The sequence below is a fragment of the Dermacentor andersoni genome, chromosome 5 (assembly GCF_023375885.2).
Source record: "Dermacentor andersoni chromosome 5, qqDerAnde1_hic_scaffold, whole genome shotgun sequence".
In the NCBI taxonomy this organism is placed as follows: Eukaryota; Metazoa; Arthropoda; class Arachnida; order Ixodida; family Ixodidae; genus Dermacentor; species Dermacentor andersoni.
Genome location: NC_092818.1, coordinates 122,817,297 through 122,842,600, shown reverse-complemented (window position 1 = coordinate 122,842,600; position 25,304 = coordinate 122,817,297). Strand labels below are relative to the sequence as shown.

Here is a 25,304-nt window from a genome sequence, read left to right as displayed (position 1 = left end):
GTTGGGGGCTTTCAAAGCGGAATAAATTATATGGCAGGTTTGATTACGGTGCGACCTTGCCTTGTTGTAAGGGTGAAGAAAAAAATGAAGATCAGATGGAGTATTTCTATTTCTCCATTTGAAAAAATATTTCACAGCATTTTGAAGTAGAAGAGCGAAGTTTTTTAGTAAAGTTACCAACATATGTGTCGGACTCTCTCGTTGCGTCATGAAGTTAATTTCTTCTACCTCAGTGCTCACGCTTTATTCATCGCTTTTTCCTATCCTCGACTAAAGAATTCGCATCTATGATCAACTCATCAGGTGACTTGAAGTTGTACTCTGGTTGGGCAAGCAACGGCCTAAATGCAAGGTTTTTTTGCCCGACCTTTTCTGTGATCACAATAGGACAAGGCACATTGCTACCAGCGTGACATTGAATAGTGAGCATTGTACTGGTATCTGACAAAGAGATGGTAGCACGGATGCATCAATACCGCTCCAAACGTTCAGCCCGCTTGTGTCAATCACGTACTGTGGTAGGGAAGAAACGTGGCCTAGCTTTTTAATTAGCTGTGTGCGAACGATGCATGCTTACCTTGACCTGCCATTGAATAGTCTGCCTAAATCACTCACTTACTGAGAGAAGGTGACCTTTCGAAGGTTGACGAAGCAACTGCCAAAACTGCCACAACACCGTCTTGACAGACACTCAAAGAGCCAACTCATAGCGAATAAACGATTAATGTTATTTCTTGCGACAACCTACGCCGAGCTAACATCGTCAGGCAGGGATGGGGGTAGCCGGAGTAAACCAATTATTCACTTCACTGCCGGTTCTGATTTCGCTCCGGCACCTTGCATCTTTCATGAGCCGAGGCCTTTCGCGCCGGCCATGTCGTAACCGCGTCCGATTAAAATTACGCCTATAGGTAGGAAAGGGGAAGAGGGTGCTAGGCAAGCGTACGCCACTTTTGTGAGCGCGAAGAAACGCGCTGGAAATGGCCACCGCTCCGAATAAGCTTTTAATTATGCACTATAGGCGCACCATGTCCAGTTGACGGATAGTAGTATATATATAAAAAATGTTTACAAGGGTTATCAGGCTGCACTATATGGCTAAACGATGCACAAAAAATAAATAAGCACTTCCATCAAAAACGCGTTGAACCTCGATACTTGTACTTTCACTATCCTGTATGCGGATTCGGAATTCAGGCGAAGCCGGAATGTTAAGTTATGGATTGCTCCAATCTTTTGATCGTTGCCGTTAACCTCCAGCGACCTTATTTGTTGGGTTCATGCCTAGCGGATTTCTCCTATTTTTTTTTTTTGCTGAACTGTTTCTCTATTTTCTGTCTTTTTTGTTCCCCCACGATAGATTAGCTAATCGAGAAACCGAAATTACCTACGTTTATTCTATAGACATCAAAATAAAACTAGAAACGTTCTCTGCTCCTTCCACAATATGATATTCTCTGCGGCGCCTACGTAGTACATTAAGCCCACAGCCCTTGTGGCACGAAAGTGAACGTACTATAAGTTTAATAAAGTAAATTCTCTTACGATAACCCCACTTTCACATCAGAAAATCACAGAGCTACCACCAGCGGGAGTTGTCTTTTGTAGCTAAGCCTTTCAACACAAAAGCGTTTGATCCGTAGATGTAAACCAAGCGAGCCAGCCTTTAAAGCTATTAGCTGATGCAAGCTACATTTCAAGGCGGAAATAACCCCATGAGCTTCAGCAATGTGTGCTAAATAGAAGGGGATGTATGATCTCCTTACGCTTCTAAAATACTGGAAAAAGCGGAACTCGCGGCCAAAAGGCGTAAAAGTTACGCATCAGGCGGAGAATCAGGAAGGGAGCGCTTTCAAAACAAGGAGGGAGTCAACAAGACCGACTCCCGGTTGGCACTCTTTCTACTAAACGTGCAGCACTATTCCTAGCTTTTCAGCTGTTCTTCAAAGGTCGCGCCTCGCTTGGATCCCATGGGGATCTTTGTCACGTGCGGCGTTCTGCATAAGGCACACGTGCGACTCAACGACCTTTCACGCACGCGCTGCCTATCTTTTGTTGCCCTCTGTGAACTCTAGGCAAAGTTGGCACCGTCGAATTGCAAGCGGCGGTCCATTCCGGCACACCAAGTGATAGGTACTTTGCTTTGTAGGATTTTCAGAAAATATACGTTTTCTTTAGTTTTTATTATTTCTCGGAGACACGAATTCCTGTTCGTTCGCCTTGGTGCAATTCTTCCACACTACCACCCGCTTTTCACCCGGGCTCCTTTGGCTCTCACCTTTTGATCCAAGGAGCCCAGCTTCAGCGCCATTCCAGGAAATCAATGTTTCACAACCACCGCGAAAAGGCGGAAGTGCTATGACCTCCATTGGAGAGGCTTAGCTTTTATAGCAGGAAAGGCTGTAGGCAGGCTGCTTGCCATCTCCGTGTGCTTTACGATGCTAGTGGCCCTTTCCTTTCTTTCCCCGCCCTGGGAAAAAGAAAAAAAAACCTATCACAACAATATTGACCCTCTTAAAGCGTTTCACGACGATATGACTTGGACAGAAATTTTAACGCCGGGGAGGTCTGTTCTTCTTTTTTCTTCTTGATATTTTCCCTCACATGTTATAAAACTAGAGATGATAATCTACTCGCTCCTCGGGCATATTTTACCACTCCAGTGGAATCAATAACTCGTCAAACATTTCAAATGTCTACATCAACAAAAAAGGTGCATATAACTAAAGCCCGTTCTTGCGAATGATCCATTTGGCTAATAGATGTGCACTCCAGTAAGCAGAATATCCATCATTCATTCACAGCGATAACGTGGCAGGCTCACGTGTTTACTCAGTCACAAATAAAGCAGTAATATTGCCGTGTACGTCGCAGTGTAAAGCTGCGAGCACGCAGTCTTAATCATGGCAGCAAATACAGGAAAATAAATGGTACCAATTTATGGTATATTTACAAACAATATACAAACACGGCAGAAAACAGAAACACTGAATTAACTGATTGTTGGCGTAATGGAAAGGCTTACACTTGTTCCCTTTGAAGCAGTGCAGTTTAAACACTTAACTTCCGAATTCTCCCCAACACGGGAAGAAATATTTAGACATATCATTTGTCCTGACTGTGACCGCAGTTAAAATGTGCAAATTTTTGAGTTATGACATATCTGCATTATTTTTCGGGTTCGGTAGCAGTCAGAACGCTGGCGCTGCAAATTTGGCGTGTAATACGGTAGTTGTTCCTGCGGGACTTTCACTGAAGTGATGAAGGCAGAGGGGGAACAGCAACATAGCGGCTTGAAGAGACCAAATATGAGGGAACGAGTGAGTCGTTAGCCGAAAGCCAGTTCTCTCACAAAATGGCTTGTGTCCGTCAGCAGTGCAATTATTCCGAGCGTTCCTGATACACAGAGAGCTTTTCACAGCCTTTTATGCCAGTCATCAAGCTGTCCTAATAATTTTATTGCCGTTGACAAGGTATTCATTCGTGAATACTGACCGACAAAGTAGTGACAGTGACCCAATCCGTGGTCGGCGCAATCAAATAATAAAGCGCGACAGCTAGTGGCCATAATGTAAGTTCATAGGTACGTGTCTTTTAAGCGCACAGACCTTCAGTGGTATTGGGCATTAAATAGCACGTCTTCTTTAAGTTTGCTCAATTTGGCCTGCCCCATTCTGGAGTCATTGGCTGTGAGCCACTGAGTATGCACTGATACTTGGCCAATCCCTCGTAATGGGCGTGTCTCACGTTGACACAAAGCACGTAGCTATGTGTCGTTGTATTCTGTGTAAACACCTCTCACCAACGTTCTTTCCTCGCTAAGCATGGTACATCGCCTTCATCCTCATCACACAAATAACTAAAAGCTGCAGGCAAGGAGGCTGCGCTCATGTGAACAGCTACTCATGCCACTCACTAACTCATACAAGCTTCACGTCATTTAAATTCAATAACTGCATTGAATTCGCCGTGTCGTCTTCAATCCTGTGTTTTATACTTTGTCTTGAATTTAGGCACTGAACTGCAAATGGGGCGCTAAATGTATTCTACTACAAAAACGGCTCTGCCGGCAGTGACAAGCCCCTACCGTTGTTTTCTAATACTATTAAACGGTAGGGCTGGCTAATGAGAGAAGGTAAAGAGATAATTTTCCATACCACTTTAATCACGTGTGTTTGGTGTGATTCTTTTTCTTGTGTGGCTTTTTTGCCATTTTTTTTTCTCTTCCACAAGTTACAGCCCATGCACAACCTTTTGCATGGTTATTTATACAACGGCAAGTGCCCCGCACAAGCATAGCTTTTATCCACGAAAGAGGACGACTTCCGTGAAAACAATCACCACTAGATTCCGATGTCTGTAGTTTCGGAACTGGGAGCTCGTTTTCGACTAGAAACCTCTTAGATGACCCCATGTGATTCCAATGGGTGCCCTCGCACATAGGTATCATAGGCAACGAGATGGCGGACAGCCTCGCCCATAGAGCGCTGTCTGGGAAGCCGTTGAGAAAAGTGCCTCAAGACGCCAAGAGATTTTTCAGAGAAGCGGTGTCATGCCACTTCAGTTATTTGTGGAGCTCACCTCACAAGCCATGTGTGACTAAGGGTCTCAATAGAAACCAAGCCACTTTACTGCTGCGCATGCGCACGGGCTCTGCTCGCACCCCTGCGTGGATGTACAAGACTGGCCTGGCGTTGCCTCCATTATGTTCAACGTGTGGTGTGTGTGGTGGCATAGAACATTACCTTATGTACTGTACTCTGTATAACTCGGAAAGGAGTGTGTTATTCGGGTCCCTCAAGAAGACAGGAATTCCTCACAGTTCTCTTCAGGACATTGTTTTCCCGCGCGGGAACCAGTTAGATAGGAAGGAGGTTTGTCGCCTTCTTTTAGATTACCTGCAGGACACGGATTTGGCCTCCACATGGTGACCTTGGGAGTGACTATGTGTAGTAGTGAGGTCTGGGTCTGATTTATATGATTTATGTATTTTAAGTGTCGCTATGGTGGAGCAATTGCCGGCAGCAACTGCAAACCTAATCCCACCAGTAGCCTACAACCACTCAACTCAACAACTCAACGAAATTTCTCTGGAGAAGGACACGCTTTATCAGTTTACAGGGGCGATTACAAGATCAAATAACTTTGTTATGAGTGATGCAGATTTGATAAAACTACGGAAAGGACTAAGAAAGTGGCCAGATAAGCGTTCGAAGGAGCAAACTTACGTATTGTTAGTCCAATCAATCATTGCAGGTGTCATGGATGACCGATGGTCACTATTAAGGATGCTGCTAAATGTTTAAAAAATTGTTCGTTTAAATATTTGTAGAAAGCATAGACCGTAATCAGCGCTATCATTGAGGAGAGAATTTATAGCTCTAAATTACGTAACCATGGAAACTCGGTGGTGTGGGAAAATTTGATGCCATCCCATGCTACTCATTGAAAGTCAGTTTCATTTCCTCGCCATTGATCTTACGGAGCAAACCAGCTGATGAGAAGTAAGATTGGAGCACTCATATGCTCCAATCTCCCCGTGCTACGCGGCGTGGACCGGCTTTGTCCTGCAGCAGCTTGACCGACGGTTAGTAGCCAAGTCCAATTTGCGCATTTTGAAGAGCGATCAGTAGCTCAATACGAAGCGAAGTCTACCAAGGCCCCTAACTGGGAGCTTCCAGCCCGCGCTGGCTAGCGTGCGGGCGGTCTGACCTTAAGTTTCACCTGGTTCGAGGCTAGCAGAGGGTTCAAAACTAGTCTAAATTAGTGAGAACCGACGGCTTCGACACCAATAAGCAGGGTGGCCAAAGCCTAATTCCTACGCGGGCGGCCACGGCCAAGCGTGAGCATGCGTCAGTCGTCTTCTTCCGAAAGTCCGTAATTATTTTAGAAATTCGAAAGTCGGTTATTGCTTACTTCAGCCTCTTCATTAAACTGTGGTGTTAGGCTGCTGAGCACGAGGTCGCGGGATTGAATCCCGGCCATGGCGGCCGCATTTCGATGGGGGCGAAATGCGAAAACACCCGTGTACTTAGATTTAGGTGCACGTTAAAGAACCCCAGTTGGTCGAAATTTCCGGAGTCCTCCACTACGGCATGCCTCATAATCAGAAAGTGGTTTTGGCACGTAAAACCCCATAATTGAATTCATTAAACTGTGGCAATAAGCATACACAGTAAGACTAGGAAGAAGCGCACTTATTCAAACTCCCTTCTTGATTGATGTCAGCCTGACAATTCACCAATAGCAGCCGCGTATGGCAATCGGTCATGTTACGAGATAAAACGTTCAGAAAAGATTGAGGAGAAGGCTTCCGTTGAAAAGAGAGCGTTTTAGAAAAAGGTGACTTCGCGCTCGGCTTACAAGGTGTATGCTGCGCAAACGACTGCAAAATTTGGCCGAGATGTTAACAGCTGCGTATGCTATACGCGGACTACGTCTTTTCACCTACCCCGAGGGGTGGACCACTTGAAACGGCGCTTACTTCGTAACGCGAATAAAAGAATGCACATGCTAAACTCGCTCGCACCCAAGGTTACGCCAAGAACGAAACCTCTGTGCAGATTTCACTGTTAAAGGAAAAACCAGAAATAAGAAAAATATTATCGGCATTGATCATCCTGAAGAAGTAATAAACAGTTTTCATAGAACTATTATACGCTCCCTGCATTCGTACACCCACCTGTCTAAAAGTATCACTTAAAAGTTGTGTGTTTCTTCCTTTGGTAGTGTTGCTTCTATTCGGATAAATTAGGCATGTTTTGCCGCTGACTGCTTTCACTTTCTCTTTGTTTATAGCTCACCTTAATGTTATCACTAAACTTAGGACCAGCGGATACGGCAGGAGCAAGGGGAGTAGCGCGCCAACTTATCTATTAACCTGGCTTAGACGGCAGCGTCGGAAACTTAAGTTTCGTTGCTTGCAAGACGCCGGTGACAATACAAGTTTTTCCTCCTAACCTAATCTATTCAGAGAAGTAGTTTTTTTTTAACCTGCAAGTATTCGTAAACTTTTTTGTCCTTTGTAGACAAAGTTTTCGGCTTAAATACAGCGTGTATAGCAACCTTGAAGAAACTTTCCTATATATGGAGCATTGAAAATACCCGCGATAGCACTTAGCTCTAGGAGGACAAGAATGAAGTCGAATATTAGGCGGGAAAGGGGAAGTTCAGTCCTAACGGCAGCTTAAGCGACCACTAATATTATATTGTGGTTGCTTGCGTAATGTAACATCATGAAACGACAAGAATAATGTAAAATTATGCAGATACCACGCACTGCAGGAATCGATGTAAGCGAAGCTTTCGGTGTTCGTTGCTTTTATTGACGATAGTTAGCGGTGATATTGACGGCTAAGGCTTAATTTCATCAACCTTTAGACTAATACGAGAGTGGTAAAGTGATGTTAAACTAATAGCGTCTTCGTTAATTACTTTACGGGGCATACTGCATTTACTAATTGTAGCCGGTGATGTTCCAAGGCGTATCCACTTAGAATGAATTTTCACTATCACACACAGTTTTGAGATATTCCTTCCTAAAGTGTGCGACAAAATACACGGGTGTTCAAGTTATATTTTTGCTTCAATGCACAAAGAAGTGTTGCGTTAACAAAGTAGAACAACACTGTATTTTTACCGCAAGTTTGATGGCGCATATCTCGGGACTCGTTGCATCCTCAAAATTTCTTCCAAGTGGATATACATTGCAACCTTACCGGCTACAATTCGTCAGTTGCAATAAGTGCAGTAAATTATTTAGAAAAAATCTGTTAGTGAGTTTTGGTAATTAGTTGACAATGTGTTTTGATTTCTTCTTTGCGTATGTCCGCCATCTCGAATGATCCAGCCCAAGGACTCGAGTTATGCTGTCCGCTACCATCGATTATTAACAGTTCAGTTAAGCCTTGCTTTCTTTGTAGGTCAAAGTAGATATTGCGCGAAAGTCCTATTTATCCTATTTTGGTATTACAGGTTTCTTTCTCAGCCATCCAAATAACCCGCGCTCCTTCAAAACACGGCCATGGTGAGCCTTTTATGAAACCATTTACCAAACTTAATTCGCCAGAGACTTTGCGCACAGCTTGAAAGGCTTGTATCTTTAGCGCTTTAAGTATGGTCGCCTAATATTACCGAATTTGCCTGTTGGTCTTGCTAATTATTGGCCAATCAAGAAATATCACTAGATTTTAGTTTCGCATGTTTACGATGTCTTGTGTCGAAAACCCGACTTCAATGACATGTTCCCGACTCTCGAAATCGTTTCCGCCACTTTCAACAAGCGAAGGCATAGCTTTTAGGATTCACATTTTAAATCCAGAAAGCGCCACCCTATGGGACTTGGGTCTGTACACCATCGACCAAAATTTTTAAAACGACTGTCCAGTAGATCCACACTCTGCCTGCATATCACTTTTTACAACGAACACTAAACTGCAGACGTCCCCATTTCTATAGTTAGGGCAATTGCTGGAACGGAAGTCTCAGCTGAGTGCTGATTGACGTATTTTGCCCTGTGGTAGCTGAAAGTCTCAAATGACTAAGGTGCCCAAAATTTTTGAGTGCGCGCGAAGTTATCTTTTTTTTTTACTCTCTTGGTTTGTATACTGCCTTATCAGTGTCGTCCCCTGTTCGAAAATATCGCACACCTGCAACCTCTTTCTCGGGTGAAAGTGAGTGGCAGAAACAACCGTACGAACACAAATTACCAGCAGCAAGGGCGGCAACGAGTTTTGCTAGCGTTGTGCAGTGTTCTAGCGTCTGGGCTTTCACTTACGCTGCTTTCCTTGCCTCGCCACAGCGTCTACCGGTATAAGATATCATGCTCGCTGCAGACGCAGCAAGCAGGGACAATTTATGCGTATACTTTGGCAGAAAAACTCGGGCAGGTCAAGTACAGTTTTCTAGCGGCCTCCTCGCTGCAAGTATCAGCGCCTAAGCCATCGTAAATGGAGCATTCAGTAAAAGTGCCGCAGGTAAACGAAGCAAAGTATAACTGGAGAAAGTAAAGAAATAGCAGTAGGAAATGCCTACGACAACAATGTTCACCTCGGGAGAACGAGCAGTCGCAGGTAAACGAAGCGAAGTATAACTGGAGGAAGTAAAGAAATAGCAGTAGGAAACGCTTACGACAACAGTGTTCACCTCGGGCGAACGAAGTGATCAGAAGAAGAGAAGTTGGTGCCGAAACTTTGCATTTACCTACTATATGTGCGAACCTCACCTATCCCTTGTTAGGCTTACCTCTATGCAAGACGTAAAAGGAAGCCATCCACGCGCCTGACGTTGCCGCGCGCCGTAGTCAGGTTATCTTTACCTTGACTCATGTGACGCACTACGTGTGGCCAAACAAAGAGAAATAGAGGAAGAAATAGAGAAAAAAGACAGCGTAAGTGACAAATACAAAAGAAGACAGAGAAAAAAAGGCAAACCCGAACGACTATAGATATCTCTCTTGTTTGTTTACTACCTTGATCCTGTACGAGCCGCGCAGATCTAAGCGCTGCTTTTTTATTATTATTGAAAAGAAAATGGCCCAGCGAGTTACCCTCTAATAGTGCCTAATCCTTCTCGCATTATAGTATCAATAATGAAAAAGAATGTTGGAGTATAAACTACGCCATATGCTCTAAATATACCGAGCAAAGTTTCCTGAAATGCAATTCCTGCATAGCGTTTCACTGTAGCTAATAGGAACAGACGTTTCTATGAAAATGGTAAGTTACCTCTACATGGACATTATAATAGGCTCCTTGGCTCATAGCGGCTTACTTTACAGCCGGATCACTTGTACTCTTCAGATGCACTTGAAGGTCAATGACGTTGCGGGAAAATAGTATTCCCTTCCTTCGAAGTGGAAGGGCGTGAAATATAACGACAAAATGTTTCCTCGAAAAAGAAGTCTTTCGGTTGGACTTGAGTGAAACGCAGCGTGCGTGAGCGTTTACAACAGACACGCGCCCAAGTTTTGCAAGCGTCATTTTTTTTTTCATTATTGGCGATTGTTTGTGTTACCTACTGCGTGATAGCTCATTGAATACAATTAGAACATATTTATCTACTTTATTGGAGAAGGCAACTGCATACACTTTTTGCATGAATACAGTAAATAACTCAACGTGTCCTGTGTGTTACTGGCTTTCGACTGGCGTTGTTGCTCCTTGTCTTTGCACCTCTTTTCTCTTCTCCTACGAAACTTGCACAATAATCGCCTCAGCCGATCATCAGACATTAGAATGAGGCTTTCGTAGTAGCATTGGTGGACTAGACTACACTCTTAAACAAACATACACCCTGTGGGTCGTATCTTGCCACGCAACAATAATCGTCATCTGTCTTGCTTGCGTTTCCTTTCTTGAAAACGCTGCGCTCGCTACTTTCCTGTCTAGAATACTCTCTCATGCTGATAAGGCGCATGCCGTTCGTGACTTGGAAGTACCGAACTTGCAGCGTTAAAGAAAGAAAATGCGAAAAGGACGGATGACAATTATTGTTGTGTGGCAAGATACGACCTAAAGGGCTTAATTTTATTTCAGAGTGTAGTGGCAGCATGCCAGTTCGTTCAGGTTAGTTCACTTCATTTCTTTCTTCTACGGACCGAGGAGCAAGCGCTAAAGGAAGTGTGGTCTGACAGAGGCACTTGCTCCTATTTGCGCTCGACATACAGGTGCATTTATAATTGATCAAGGTCTTTTGATATAGAATGTGCACAAATTCAGTGACAGACCTTTTCCGAGCGCGATGCACACAAAGATCATTTGCATAAATAAATCACCAACACATATGAACACATCTGACAAAGTTTAAATGCGCCACAAATTATTACTTAAACTAAATAACGTAGCGGAGCAAATTTTGTTTTCAACGATGAATACAGTTCTAGGAACATCCTTATTCATAAAAAATGTCATCATATAGCCGAAATGTGTTGATGTAATGTTTAAATTAAAGTAAATAACCGTTAGCTGCCTGCGCGACGATACTTATTAGCTGGAGTACTGGAGAGTGTAGTTCTTAAGGTCCCCAATTTTGATCGGGTGAATGGTGTTCTGTGCTGTTTGTGTAATGGGCAATCTAATGAAGAAGCGTGTGTGCTAACGAGTCAGTCTTTTTCCACGATTGATTGCGTCACACAATTTGAGGGTACGCAGAGAACGCCGCCGTATCCTTCGCCATGCTCCTGGCGTCTTTGCTCTACATTTCTTCACTTTGCTTTATCCTCAGCTAGCCGTTCATTACTGGGCACAGCGATCATCCTTGTTGCCTGACGAGCTTGTTTCTAGGAGACTTTGCGCCCAGTTCGCTCGCTTGAGAGCGGCCTGCGCCTATCTTTCCAAATTTCTGCGACGATCTTTCACCTAGTGCTCTTAATATATAATCGTAATCTATTATCATATATCTGGCTGGCTCGAAGCAATGAGTGCTTGCCAAAGATGTATGTCGGGAGATTTCGCGTCCTTTCAAGATAGTTTTGTTGTGTATTACGACCGTGGGACCTAACTTCTACTCCAGAAATTACATTTAGGAGCAGGCAGGCGTTCTGTGTCACAACTCACAGAAAAATGAAACGAATGGTACAATGAATCATGTTGACACACATCTGCGACATTAGCTATACTGGTGGGCTGCGTTACATTCTTCGTTCTGCCGCCTTGGGAGATGGACTCTGATTGTATGCTGCTTACGTTTTGCTATTTTTGGTTAGAATTTACTTTATCAGAACTTCTCCCTTATTTAGTTTCATATTTACCGTTACCCTTATGCTTTCTTTATTACTCGGAGAGTACAGGCGATCCGCAATCTCTGCTGTCCCATTTAAAGTCTAGTTTAGTTTCGGTGCTAGTAGCGGTCGATGAAGTACTTTAAAAATTAAACGCAGTTTATATAGCTACCTAACTTCTTGCCTTTTCGCCACTGCGGCGAATTACTATTCCAATTATTGCCGTTAAAAACTGCACTTTCGCGACCACCGGGTAATTACACAGCAGAACCCTGCGCAAAACGCAATCGTGACTTTTCTATGCCAGGCACACTGTTTGATTACTGAGGAATACAGACGCTTATTAGGCATACCTTTTATTCCCCGGAAGATCGGCGCAGAAATCTGGAAAGATAGGCGCAGGCCGCTCTCAAGCGAGCGAACTGGGCGCAAAGCCTCCTAGAAACAAGCTCATCAGGCAACAAGGAGGATCGCTGTCCCCAGTAATGAACGTTCAGCTGAGGACAAAGCAAAGTGAAGAAACGTAGAGAAGAGACGCCAGGAGCATGGCGAAGGATACGGCGGCGTTCTCTTTGTTCCCTCAAATTGTGTGACGCAAGCAATCGTGGAAAAAGACTGAATCGCCATCACGGCCACGCACACTCTATCACGGAGGTATGCTTTCTTGAATAGAAACAGGCTGTTTCCAAGTGCTGCGGCCCGATCGCGCTGCAGGGCTCTTGCGGTCCGAGCGATAGAGTGGGCATTTAATTTCCGTGCCAGTTGTGGTAGGTGTGTGTTGATACTGTGCGCGAAACTTACTATGACAGAAAGCGGGAGAAAGGGGAAGAAAGCGAGAGAAAGATAGAATTCACTTGTATAGACCGTTGGCCATTGCATCAGTAATATACAGATTAGCAAAGCAAGAAAAGTTAAATCAGCAAGCATGGGCAGAGAGGAATGGCGTTTTGGGAGAACTTCAGAATGGCTTCAGAATAGGTAGGCGTTTGGGTGATAACTTATTTGTCCTTACTCAATGTATTGAAATATCAAGAGTAGAAAAGAGACCGTTATATGTGGCCTTTTTAGATTTTACAGGAGCGTATGAAAACGTAGACCACAACATTTTGTAGGATACTCTGGAAAGGGAAGGCTTAGGCAACGATTGTCTACAGCTTTTGAGAGAGATTTACCTAGAAAATACAGTTTGCGTTGAGTGGAAAGGAGTGAGCAGCGAGGAGAGAGTTATCAACAAGGGAATGAGGCAGGGGTGCCCTTTATCGCCACTGCTGTTTATGATCTACATGGTGAGATGAAAATGCCGCTAGAAGGAATTATTGTCGGGTTTAATTTCTCATACAAACCGACGGGTACAGTAGTATGGCAGCAGCTTACAGGTTTGTTTTATGCAGCTGACATTGTGTTGCTAGCTAACAAGTAAAGTGATATGCAATGTCTGGCTAATATCTGTGAACATGAAGGCGATAAGTTAGGTCTGAAACAGCGTTAAAAAATCAGGTGTCATGGTATTCAATGAAAACAGCGAGCAGACAGTGGCCATACAGGTCTAGGAAATACCTTGCGTAAAGGAATATGAATACCTTGATATTCGGGTAAACGAAGGCAATAGATATATGAAAATACAGGAAAAAACAATAACAGTAAAGGGAAGAGAAATGCTGTCATAATGAAACACAGAGCACTGTGGGGGTGCAATAGGTACAAAGTGCTCCGAGGTATGTGGAAAGGTGTAATGGTTTCAGGACTTACATTTGGAAATGCGGTTGTTTGCTTGAAGTCAGCGGCAAAATCAGAACTCGATAGCAACCAAAGGTCAGTGGGACGCCTGGCATTGGGCGCTCATGGGAAGACTACAAATGAAGCTGTGCAGGGTGATATGGTCTGTACAAGTTTTGAAGTGAGTGAAGGTAGCAGTAAAACTATTTTGAAGAGCGACTGAGAAATATGGAAGGAATGAGATGGGCTGAGAGAGCGTTCAGGTATTTGTACAGGAATAACATTGAGTCCCAGTGGATGAAAATAACTAGGAAGCTTACCAGCGAGTATGCGGCCTGTATGGTGAGCAATACAGCAACAAGGAACGTCAAGCGGGAAGTCAGAGAAGCTGAGATAATCTCATGGGTGGCGGCAATGGAAAAGAAACCTGCCATGAGTAACTACTTAAGAGTAAAAAATGAAATCAGGAAAGAAACAATTTATGATAACTCAAGGGGAAACTCGCTACTTTCCGAAGCGAGATCAGGATGCTTTAGAACACGCACTTGTAAAGCGAGATATAAGAAGGAAGAAGTATGTACTTGGTGCGCTAAAGCTAGGGAAACGATGGAGCATGTTTTATTATAATGTGAAGATATCTGCCCAGCGGTCGATTTAGGAATCACTGGCCTCCTTGAAGCCCTTGGTTTCAGCGAGAGCAGGGGGAAAGTAAACATGTCCGCAGTAGAGATTAGTAAGAAGCGATTGAAATATTGGTGGAAGGAAAGTAGGGAAACGGCAAACAATGGAGGCGTATAAAAACAAAGTTCACAATAGGGGTTCAAAAACTTTGGTTATGGGAATTTATCATGGGTATTTCTTTCTTTCTTTTCCCTTTTTAACATAGGTAAAAGATTTGAAAATATAATAAAAAAGAACTTGGTAGCGTAACCCACCACCCCGTTCCAAAGGGGACGCTCATAACATATATCCATCCATCCGTCATAAGCCGTTACGGCCAGCCGTTGTCATCAACCTTGCAGGGATATTTTGTATAGATGGAACATTTTCAAAGCTTATAGTCTGAAGAAGATGCTGCACGTTTTATAGCCAAGTACCTGTGGGAAATTGTGCCTATGGTCGGCCACCATTCATGCATTTTCTGTTCACTTGACCTGGTTAAGAAATTCTTGCACATTCACAATATGCGTCATTGCAGGAGCACACTAAATTACCTTAAATGACGCACCACTTTATTTAAATAATGCAATGCTTTTTATTGACACATCTGAAGGATTAGCATAACCATGGTTCTCGTTGTTTTCTCAGCAACCAGTGGCCAGAATTGGCGTTATGTCTGGTGGAGATAACGCAGCTATTATTCAGACTGAGATGCAGATCCGAATTTGAAAATTGATAGTGACCAAACCAAAAAATGTATAACGTGACAACCGGGTCCAAGCACCTGTTGTAGACAAGATCGTAAATGATTTTGGGGACAGCACAATCTTCATCAGCCTATTTTAGTCCATTGCAATACGAAACGCTCTGCCAGCTACGTCTCATCTGCCATGTCTTGCGCCAGCTGATTTTTCTGATGCTAACAAATTTTCTCATTTCATCGCACCAACGAGTTCTCTGCCGCACTCAGCTGCACTTCCATTTGGTTGGCAGCGCGTCGATCTACATTGGAAGTAAGAGAAGTGACAGAAAAGAGCGTGAATATTACATAACCTTGGCAGATTACCGTCACCAATCTGCCCCACAACTAAATATTTACTTCTTCTTCTTCTGCTTCTTCCCTTACACCAATCCTTTAACTCTAACAGACTATCGGTTATTTGCCCTACACATTCCATGCCCTGCCCAAATACGTTTGCTCCTCTTCATGTCAACTAGAATAAGGGCTACCGTTGTTTGCTCTCTTAATTAAACCGTTGTTTTTCTTTCCATTAGCATTGCGCCTGCTATTTTTCTTTCAGTCACTCGTTGCATGATCCTTAAGTTCTGCTCAAGCTTGTTATGTAACCTTCTGAGTTCTGCTCAATATCTGAGTACCTGTATGATTGTAGCGGTTTGACTGTAAACTTTCCTTTTCAAGGATAGTTCTAGGCTGCCGATTATCATTTGACAATGTTTCTTGTATGACTCACAATAGACAGCACGATACTCCTGCTTTTTCTTTCAAAACTTACCGGCATTTCAAAGCGCTTATTCTGACAGCTTATGCATACACCAGCACTAATAGCTTCACTGTAGACAGATGCTGTTCAGTGACGATTACTCCTGACATGTTTATGTAAAAGTATAAGAGAAACTGGGATTGTACAAGGATATATTTTTTTAATATGCTTGACGAGTTTCTAAGCAAGAACGCCCGCCAATCGCGGTAGTTTCAACATTTTATCCAAGGCGGCTGATCAATGAAAGTACGTTCCTGCGAAGGACAAGCGTCGTGTATAGCACACAGGATTTTAGGCGCAAAAGTGGTCTTTAGCTACCCTGGCTACTCGCCGCTTTAGGCTTGGTATTAGCAAAGGCTCCCAGACAAAATCAAGCGATATCATGAATTTTGCTTTCCGTTTTTCCATACATATTCTAAACGCTTACATCGAAACCTTGTGCAACTGCTACCTTGAAGGCATCTGGAGATTTCTGCTTACTTTGTAGAAGTGTGTTTTTTTAATAATTTTGAAGCAATGCGACTCACTTTTGATCTCTTAAGCGTAACAGTCTTAACAACGTTTAACGAGTAATCTTTGTTAAATATAGCGTTCCATTTTTCTTCCAAAATTATTCTCACTTTTACAAGGCTTTTCTGCTACATTGATGGCTTTGTCACGCCGCTTTGCTGCTAGTTAAGAATGCCGATCAAAAGCAGAAAATAAACTTCAATTAGAGCCGGCGCACTAGGGCGCGGAACTCATCAGCCCAATCGAAAATCGCTTCCATCTATCAACTTGGAAGAGTGCGCTCCCAGTGTGTCGTACTCCTTGAATCCTGGAGGAACAGGCCTTCCCCTGATTGCTTTCCCTTAGTGCAAACGACAAAGACATGTGAATGCGTGCTGGAGTTCTTAAGCACATGGACCCCACTGCCTAAACGAGCCGGTAGATTTTTCGTTGGTAAATGTGTTTCTTCTCTCATCGAAAGACGGGCCTCATACGAAGAAAGGAGCTTTTCAAAATAAATTTACGGCCGGGATTGCGCAAGATGACGAAAATATAAATTACTTCTCTTTAATGCAGCCGAATACATGCCTCGTCTATTATAATGTGTCCCAATGCCACCCAAATAATCTACGTGTTGTGAAAATTCTCATGACCAACAACGGCTATCTTCAAGAAAACTTCCCTCGATAAACAGTGATTCCATGTTTTCTAGCTGTAATTTTCTTTAGCGTTGTATGTGAACGGTTCAGCAGGCTATTTCGTAATCGATCAGCGTTGTCGTGGCTAAATCCGACTATTCAAAATCCCTGTGGCAAGATCGCATTGATGTTTAGAGGATCCAGAAAATGAAGTGTTTTATTCCGGCTTACGCCCTCGCAGGTAGTCAGAACTTCAGGAAGGGTGCCTCGCACACTCTCTGATACTTTCAGACGGCAAGCTTGCTGTTTTTATGAATTCCTCGAAGCTGCGCATTTCAGTGGAAAGCCGAAATAATAGCCTGACCTAGAGCGGCGGCTGTGGACCGTACTAGTTAAATATGGAGTACTTGTTTGTAGTTGTCAGCCGTAAAATTGGTATTCGTGAAGGTCGACAAGCTAAACATACGCTGAGCGTGCAATGCTATCGGTCTGAAAATCAGCGGTGCGAGATTCTATTACGCTATGTTAACTTTCTTTTGGGATGGGGGGAAGGCAAGTTAGCTGCATTTGCTCCTACGCGAACGAACATGAGAAAATGTACTTGTTAACGTAATTTTCACAACTATAATATATAATGCAATGTACAGGCGAAAGTTACGGAAGTGTATGAGGTACGAAGAAAAAGAAATTGAATTCCGCATATGTTTGCTCGCATAACGCTCGCCAGGCTTGTCGACATGACTGGTATTACTACACTTCTAGCGTAAATGGGCTCACCAAAATGACTATTAACAGACGTCCTTATGTTTAAGTAGATATAATAATATGCAATCCTGTTCGTAACAACTAAACATTTGCCTAACTAGCAAAATTTTGCTGTACTATCCGCCATCTTCATGCAACTGACGCTGGGGCTAGGAAACAAGTATTGTGAATTGAGGAGACGTTACTTTTTTAGATAACCATTATTGGCCTTTACGATCAAACTGACCATCGGCGCTACGGTAACTCGTGGACAAATGGTTCTATACCTGACTTTTTGCTTACAACCACCTGTAATTTTTGCACAATCTCGATATGAGGCAAAGGTTAAACCATAATAAGCCAGACATTTATAAATATAACTATTATTTTCTGCATTAACATGTGACCTATGTAACTTACTTGAGAAAGAAAAAATGGGATGTTCTTCCATACCACCACAGTATGTACATAACTTGTGACTGGAATATCTTCTAAACAAAGGTGCTAAGATAAACTAAGAAAGCTCCTCCCATGCTCAGATCTTCACCCCTTTATTTGGACTTACTTCCAATGCATCCCCACGACAGGTAAATATCGAAATTTAGAAAGCACATTATTTCCTTAATTATTTATCTATCGCGCAGTAAATCAACTGGAGGTAAATGATAGGCTTTATAGGTAACCAATTCATCAGTTCGTAAGATTATAGCGAGATTTATTGTGCGGCTCATGTGGTTTAATGTCCAAAAACTCAATGCTGAGGCAATGACAGCCATGGTAGCAAAGGGCTCCTGATTGATGTGGACCACCTAGAGCTCTTTTACATGCGCCTACAACAAACTTTACGAGCGCTTTTGCATTTCGCCCTGAACAAAATACTGCCACCACGGAGGGGCATCACACCCGTGACCTCATGATCAGTAGCAGAATGTCATAGCCAGTCAGCACACCCGCAGGATTATATCGTAAAAGAAGAGCAGGCCAATTGAAGAATAACAGCAAGACAAACTCTAGTGCTTATGCTTGAGCAAGGCTACAGCCACCTAATAACTTAATGTTATACCCTGGATTAGCATGGGATATTTTTTCACTTTAGTGACGTAATTTCGCTATAGCAAATCTAAAGACGACTCCTCATGGATGCACTCGGCAGCCGTAAGAGCTATGCAGAACAAGGCCCGTGTACTTCAATGCTCGCAGACGAGGCTTGCGACAATTCGCCTGCAAAGCTTGCGGGCTTCGCTATCTTTGTCTCGGAGAGGTAGCGCCATATGAGGCGCCACATCGCGAGGTCAGCCTTTCGAAACACTGCGGTGCGATTATGGGCGCCCTCACTTGAAGCTGGAACGACTACCGACGGCGTCGAAAGAAATGAGCCACAGTAGCTTCCGAGCCCACCGCCCTCTTGGATTGCATTTAAACTTCCGTAACGCATTCGTAGTGATGGTCGTCCCTCTCATTCTCGGCCTCTATTTTAGCGCGAAAGTGTACCGAGGTCACAGCCTACGTTTTTATAGCACACGTCCGTTCCAGTCGCCTCATACAGTGGTGCCGTGTCTTTTTTTTCTTTGTTTTTTTTTTGAAAAACGCTGTTGAACGAGCACAATTCCAGAAAGGACTGAGGCGGAGCCCCCTAGGGCCTGTGCATTTTTTGTTATTGTTTGATATCAATGCGCAGTGCGGCGAGATGAAGCTGCCGGTGCGAAAAATACGAAGCAAACCACGTAAGTTAGCAAGGAATAAAAATTAGACTTGGCTCTGCCTGGCTACTTCCGAGTGTTTTCATGTTTTATCGGGCAAAGGAACGCGAACAAAGATTAATGTGGCCCATTTCAGCCGTGCCACTGTTCTCTTTATTTCAAAACAAATGCCCTGTTTGCAAAGCGCGGGCTTTTCTGGTGCTTCTCACGAGCTATTCCCGGTTTGGTTGACGGTTCACTTAAAATAACGAGCATTTCTCAGCAAGATGCAAGATATATACAAACGCACACATATATCTATCCTCACAATGAGGTCATTCCACGCGAGGTGTTCCCACTGAGGAAGATGGCAAGTCTTTCTTGAAAATAAACGGGGTTTGCGTTGGAGCCTGGCTTTCCTCAAGTTAAAGTAATCCAACGCCAGCATTAGACGCGTTGTGGTTTGAATGGTTCGGGGCCATGCATTCTTCCCCGAAACAAAGAGAGCTTGATCACGCTAAGATCACGTGATCGGATTGATCGCGCTAAGAGATCAAGGCTGTTGCTAAATTTTCGGAAACGCCTTTCAAGCTTGAAGGAAAACGAAATGAAGCAAGAAACCACTAATTCGCATGCATTCGGTTTGTTCAGGGACACATGTGCGACTGCGTTCATTTCAAACTGGCAAGCGCATTCCTTTCACCTGGTATGGTCGGTCTCCTGCAGGTGTTCATTATCTACCCATACATGCTCGCGGAGCACGCTAGCCGCAATGAGTGTCGAGAGACAAACAACAACAATTAAAAAAAGAAACTAGCTTGTACTTCACCTTGCAAGCACTTTGGTTAAACCTTGTATACGCAAGCAGGCGCCAAGATGGAAAGCAGCCCCTCATTTCTCATTCCAGGTGTGGCACCTCATTGAGGTGAGGCCAGTCGCGAGGCAAAGTGCTTCGCGTGACTGGCCGCTCGAGGCACTTTGCGTGTATTCGCGGACTTCTTTCGACCTTGCAAAAACACTTTGTTGTAGCACGTATTGAGCAACAGAAAGCTGTATTGGCAGCTTTTCATGTCGCTCTACAATTTTCTCTTTGGCATTGTTCATTTAATTTTATCATTTAGAAGTTGAATAATTAACATTGATTATGTCAATAGGCGGAATGGGAACAATAATATATTTCCAAGATATGGCAAACAACATTACAATTGGTTCTGTCCAGCGACGTGACATTTGCATATTTTTAAATCTTGGTGCTTAATAGTTGGGACACCCTGTACATGTGTATGTGTGTATGTGTGCGTTACTGCATAACATGATATGCTAAGGTACGCTTAAAAGCAATTGCTTACAGAGATATCAAGCCAACGTTGGTTCTGCCGGAATTTTCGCTATCTCTCAATCAAACTTATAATGGGTCTTCTTTATTCTCTTCTTTTTTTGACCAGTGGAAGTACATGTATTTCTAGTAAAAGACTTGAACTATCGTCGTTGTTTCCGACCTACCTGTTCTTGTTCTGCACTCCGCGCAAGGAAAAAAAATATAGAACGTGAAAACTGATGACGCTGTTAATTAACTCACACAGAACCAAGCAGATATGCTGCTAGACTGCGCATGTTTAGACGGTAGCCAGATGATCTATGCCGCAGAAACATGACAACGCTGTCAGCGTAGATGGCTTGCGACCAAATATGGCAAAGCACGAAGGAAGGTTCGAAGAAGGGGAGAGGATTGGAAGCATCTTTGCTCGCTTCATCACTCCTCATTGGGTTCCCGAGAGGAACGGTGCTGCTATCAGCATTCCCGGTTATTTATTCCCGTCGCGTTGTTGCGTGCTTTTCCTCTTTTTTTTTCATCTCTGGACTGTCTTCATCTTATGACCTGATGAGCGTGCCACGATGTCTGTCTGAGCAGGGGATTCCGGACTTGTATTTCATTTCCTGTCTTATTACTCGAAGGAGGGCTGACAACAAGAAACTCTTGCGCATCGTGTCTGCTCAGGACCTGATTTCTCATCTTGAGGAATGCGCCGCTACTGGCGTCTTTTTCAACGTCAGAAGTAAGACGACAAAAAAGCGAAGCGGTGGGCGCAACACTTGAAGAGAAAGTGTGTACGCCTGAAGCATCGAGGGTAGCTAGACAGCGACGTTGCTGTTTTCGCTGCTGGTGCGTGGGCTAACTCTGTTTACGGTAATAAAGATACCATTTCTTTTTTTAAAACATAAAGCGGAGGGGCTGTGTGCACTGATCTTGCTCGCAAAGGAACATGTGTTGCCGTAATAACGTGATTTGCTCGCTTTGTGTAACTGCGAGGACGCGGGGCAGTTGCAGTTGAGTTATGTTTAACAGAAGGCCGATTTAGCTCTAAACGGGACTCAAGCGTAAACACGCGGTTAAGCTAACAAGAAATTATTGCATAACGAAGTACACCGTTTACTTAGAGAACACGTTTTACATGAAACAACAAAATGCAAATACGAACGAATAGTGGCAACAAGACCTTTCCCTGACTTATTATTGCGAAAACATAAAATGCCCTACGAAACTAAAGATACGGCGTCTGGCGTTAACGTCCGATGGTACCGAATGCCCACGTGACCAAGTGATGCCATCGCGTTCGCGGCGCTGGACTTGCTGCGGCTCGCACTGCGAAATATACCACGGTGAACAGCCACGGCGTCGGAAGAAAGCCGTGACCGACGCCCAAAAAATTGACTTTGCCCAATTCGAAAAGTGAGTTGACCCACGTTCAAAACCGACTTGGCCCACTCCCAAAATTGACTCGGCCAAATTGGCTCGTCCAAACGCTGCAATTTTTACGTCGGTTAATGTATATGCACGGCCGCTGGTAAAAAAAAAGAAACAAACAAAACAGCAACAAAAAAAGACGCAGCTTGCCACTCTATCAAAAACGCGGTCATCCGCCGCGGCATCACCATTCGGGGACTATTGTCTGTGATCGGCACACAATAAGCGTGATGAACTCGCTTCGAACGCGTCACCCGTGGAAATAGACGCGTCCCGTCCTCGAGAGCTAGCGCCGTTCGGCCCAGCCAAGCGGCCGAAAATGCAACTACGGCTGAGACATTCGCAGCCACTGCAGTCCGTGTCACGTGGCAGGCTACACCTTTTTTTTTTTATCTAGCGGCTGTGGTATGTGGCTAGGGCACCAGAGAATTTTCGAAGCAATGGCTCATATCACCGTAAGGAAGGAAAAAATGCAATCGCTCGTAACCCCGCCAGGTTCATGGCTACTCACTTTGCGGAGGTTAGCTGCGATAACGCTACACCTGTAGTCATTGTCGGTGATGTCAGTATTGAAGTGTCGGGACCGAAAAGGGAGTAGTTTACGCGTTTCGTGTTGGAGACATATCGCTTGCGATGTCGCGCCGGTCCGGCCCAACCGACCACGAAGTGGCGTGCGTGCATCGATTGATATTAGACAGCTTTAGTTGGGCGTCCGCAACAGCTCTTCGTAAGTAGCAAACCCGCGGAGGCGTCAGTGCGCATGCACAGTACGCAGGAGCCCGCATGGTATCTTGCGTGCGTCCGCAGCTTTTCAAAACCTGCGTAGCGTCCGCTGCGGGCTCAGCGGCCTTTGCGGGGCGTTCTCGCGTGTTCTCGTGTGTCCACGAGAGCGCGTTTTTGGAGATCGCTCTTGCCAAAGATAGCCACTGTACCGAAGATATGACTCCGGCTTGTGGTTGGACTTCGTGGCGGCTGATATTGGCTACACAGTTTCAGAAGGCGGCATACGGCGGCGCTGAGTAGCACACTACTGGTTCCTACGCCTGCAAGTCAGCGATCCCCTTGTCAGCTTTTGCGTCCGGAAAACTACTGCCGTACCGTGCGCGCGCGCTACGCTACGCACCACAACCTCGCGCCCTGCGTACGTAGGTGGTTGCGGACGCCCAACTAAAACTGCCTTTTATCAGAGAATGCGTTTGAAGTTGCGAGTATGCCGATCAATGTATATCATAGTGACCACAAATTCATTGTCACAGTCGTTACTGAGTGACAATGAGTGACGCAATAAAGTCTTTACCAAAAGTTTTCTGACCGCGATGTTTACAGCTCCGCTGTTCATCCACCTTCGCAATGTGGAATCACCTTGAATTTTTGTTAATGTAAATATAATAAAAACAATTTTAGTCACATCACAACCTCCTTTTGTGCTGACTAAGCTCAACGAAGAAAAACAACAAATGGTTCGACAAGACAAAAAAAAGAATAATGCACGGAAAGCGTCACCGATGCTATATAGTCTTAGCAGGAGAACATTTGAGAAATGGAAGGCAGATCATTACGTGTAAATTGTACCGGAAATAATTACGCATGTTAACGAGCAATCACTAAGAGAGTTTCCGAACAGCATTAAACAAGGGCAGCTGGATTAAGCAATCGTGGTGTCTGTTGGGTAAAGAATTCGACCCACAACGCTGTCCCTCGAATGTTTTCATTCATTAGGCCCCAACTTTGTTCGTCTTATACATATGATTTGGAAGTTGCGTGAGTACAAAACTATCCCTGTGAAACAGTTTTTACTCCTTTCTAACTGTGTAAGGTAGCATGACTGGGCGTGCGTTTGGTTGACCTCCCGACATTTCTAGCTTTCCCCTGTTCAGGAGTCACTACCTGTGAACTCTTTCAGTGTAGCACCATTTGCATGCATTTTCACTGGAGCCTTCATGGTTATTTTCTTCTGCGCACAGACACAACGCGTGTCACACTTTTGTATAAGCTAAAGTGCCTACGTTATGGGCAAAAATTTCGATAGAACTTATATCAGTTCAATTTTTACCTTGCGCTTGCGCGTAGGTTATCACAGAAACTAGTGCCTGCTCAGACAATACGCACTGCGCTACGTTGTTTTGAAAGATTTTTTTGTTCTCGTTGATAAATACAATTAACAAGGCGCAGAGAAAGTAAACCTTGTTCAGACGTGAATAATTTCTGCACGTCGCGAATATTTGTGTGCACTTCAGCTAAAAGGGCTGCATTTGCCCGCCTCCTTGCTGTTTGCGACTCACATTTTTGTTCATTTCTCGCCTTCCACAAATAAAATTAACCCCACATCGCCTAACACAAAATTTCTATGTTTACATGATTATTTTTTTATTTGTTTTCATAACACATGTACAATTGACAGGAAAGGGAAAGTGAGGAGCCGGCTGGCATCTGCCACCAAAAGGGGTACAATGCACTCCTGCTCTTGAGAAAAGAGGAGAGAGAAAAATATGATTGGTAGATAGGAAGAAGGGGTACAAACGGAAAAAAAGGAGCAAGATGACAAATGTCCAAGAAAAAAGCAGAGACTCAATAACGTAAAACTATTGCAGGCTGTTTTTATTCCAATCTCCAGATGTCAAGTTTGCGTAACCAACGACGCAAGCACTGGCGGTGCCCTGCAGCGTTGTCTGAACAGTCCAGTTAAACGCCTTCCTCGCCTATAGCAGGTCACTTTTACTCGCTTTCAAGACGAATAACATTGCCTACATTGAGCGGTTGTTCTTATCCGATTGGTTGATATGAGGCGAGGGGCACGCTCAAGTGGAGAGGATTTTTATGGGACCGAGCCATGGAGCGCAGTGAAAATAGCCAATCTGTTGAGGAGGGTGGTGCTGGAGTCTGCGACTGGTCCGCTTCCGCTTAGTTATCTTGCGCTGCTGGTCCAAAATTGCGTCAGCATTCAACGGAAGGTTAGGAATGCCGCTAAAACGGATCCTGAGCAAAGAATAGTTGGACGATCGACGTCGTATACGTGCTGAAAGGGCTCGATAACGTCATACTGCCACACAAAAATATTTATTATACGCAAATAAATCCATGCTCTTGGGCAGGTGTGAGTAGCCAGTGCCTGAGCGATCGGCAGGCAGCCATCTTCTATTTCTTTCGGAACGGGGTAGTCCCCGGCTATTCAAGAAAAAATTCATTTTTTTTTACCTATTAATGCATCTTCAAAGCGTACACGTCACTTTGACGAAGTGTGTTTTCGTGGTTTTCTGACGTCGCCTGGCAGACAGGCGAAATGGGCGCAGCTCAAAAATGTTTTAGCAGTAGCAGAGGGCTAATGGCGAAAAGGCGTTGAATCAGAAATGATTATTTATGTTTTGTTTGATCAGTGTGTACACGTTATATCAGATGGGGAGCTATCGCGAT

General features: G+C 44.1%; 1 protein-coding gene across 3 annotated transcripts in view; it reads right to left on the bottom strand.

Annotated features, from left to right (window-relative positions):
• Positions 1-25,304, bottom strand: part of LOC129385056 (uncharacterized) — a 298,581-nt gene that overhangs the window by 148,119 nt on the left and 125,158 nt on the right. For 2 of the 3 annotated variants that reach the window (XM_055070963.1, XM_055070962.1), the window contains exon 2: positions 2,279-2,470. In XM_055070963.1, coding sequence (XP_054926938.1) covers positions 2,279-2,311 — 33 coding nt within the window. In that variant the 5' untranslated portion in view covers positions 2,312-2,470. Of the gene's footprint in view, positions 1-2,278; positions 2,675-25,304 lie in introns of those variants that run through there. The other variant, XM_055070961.1, reaches the window with a different exon arrangement.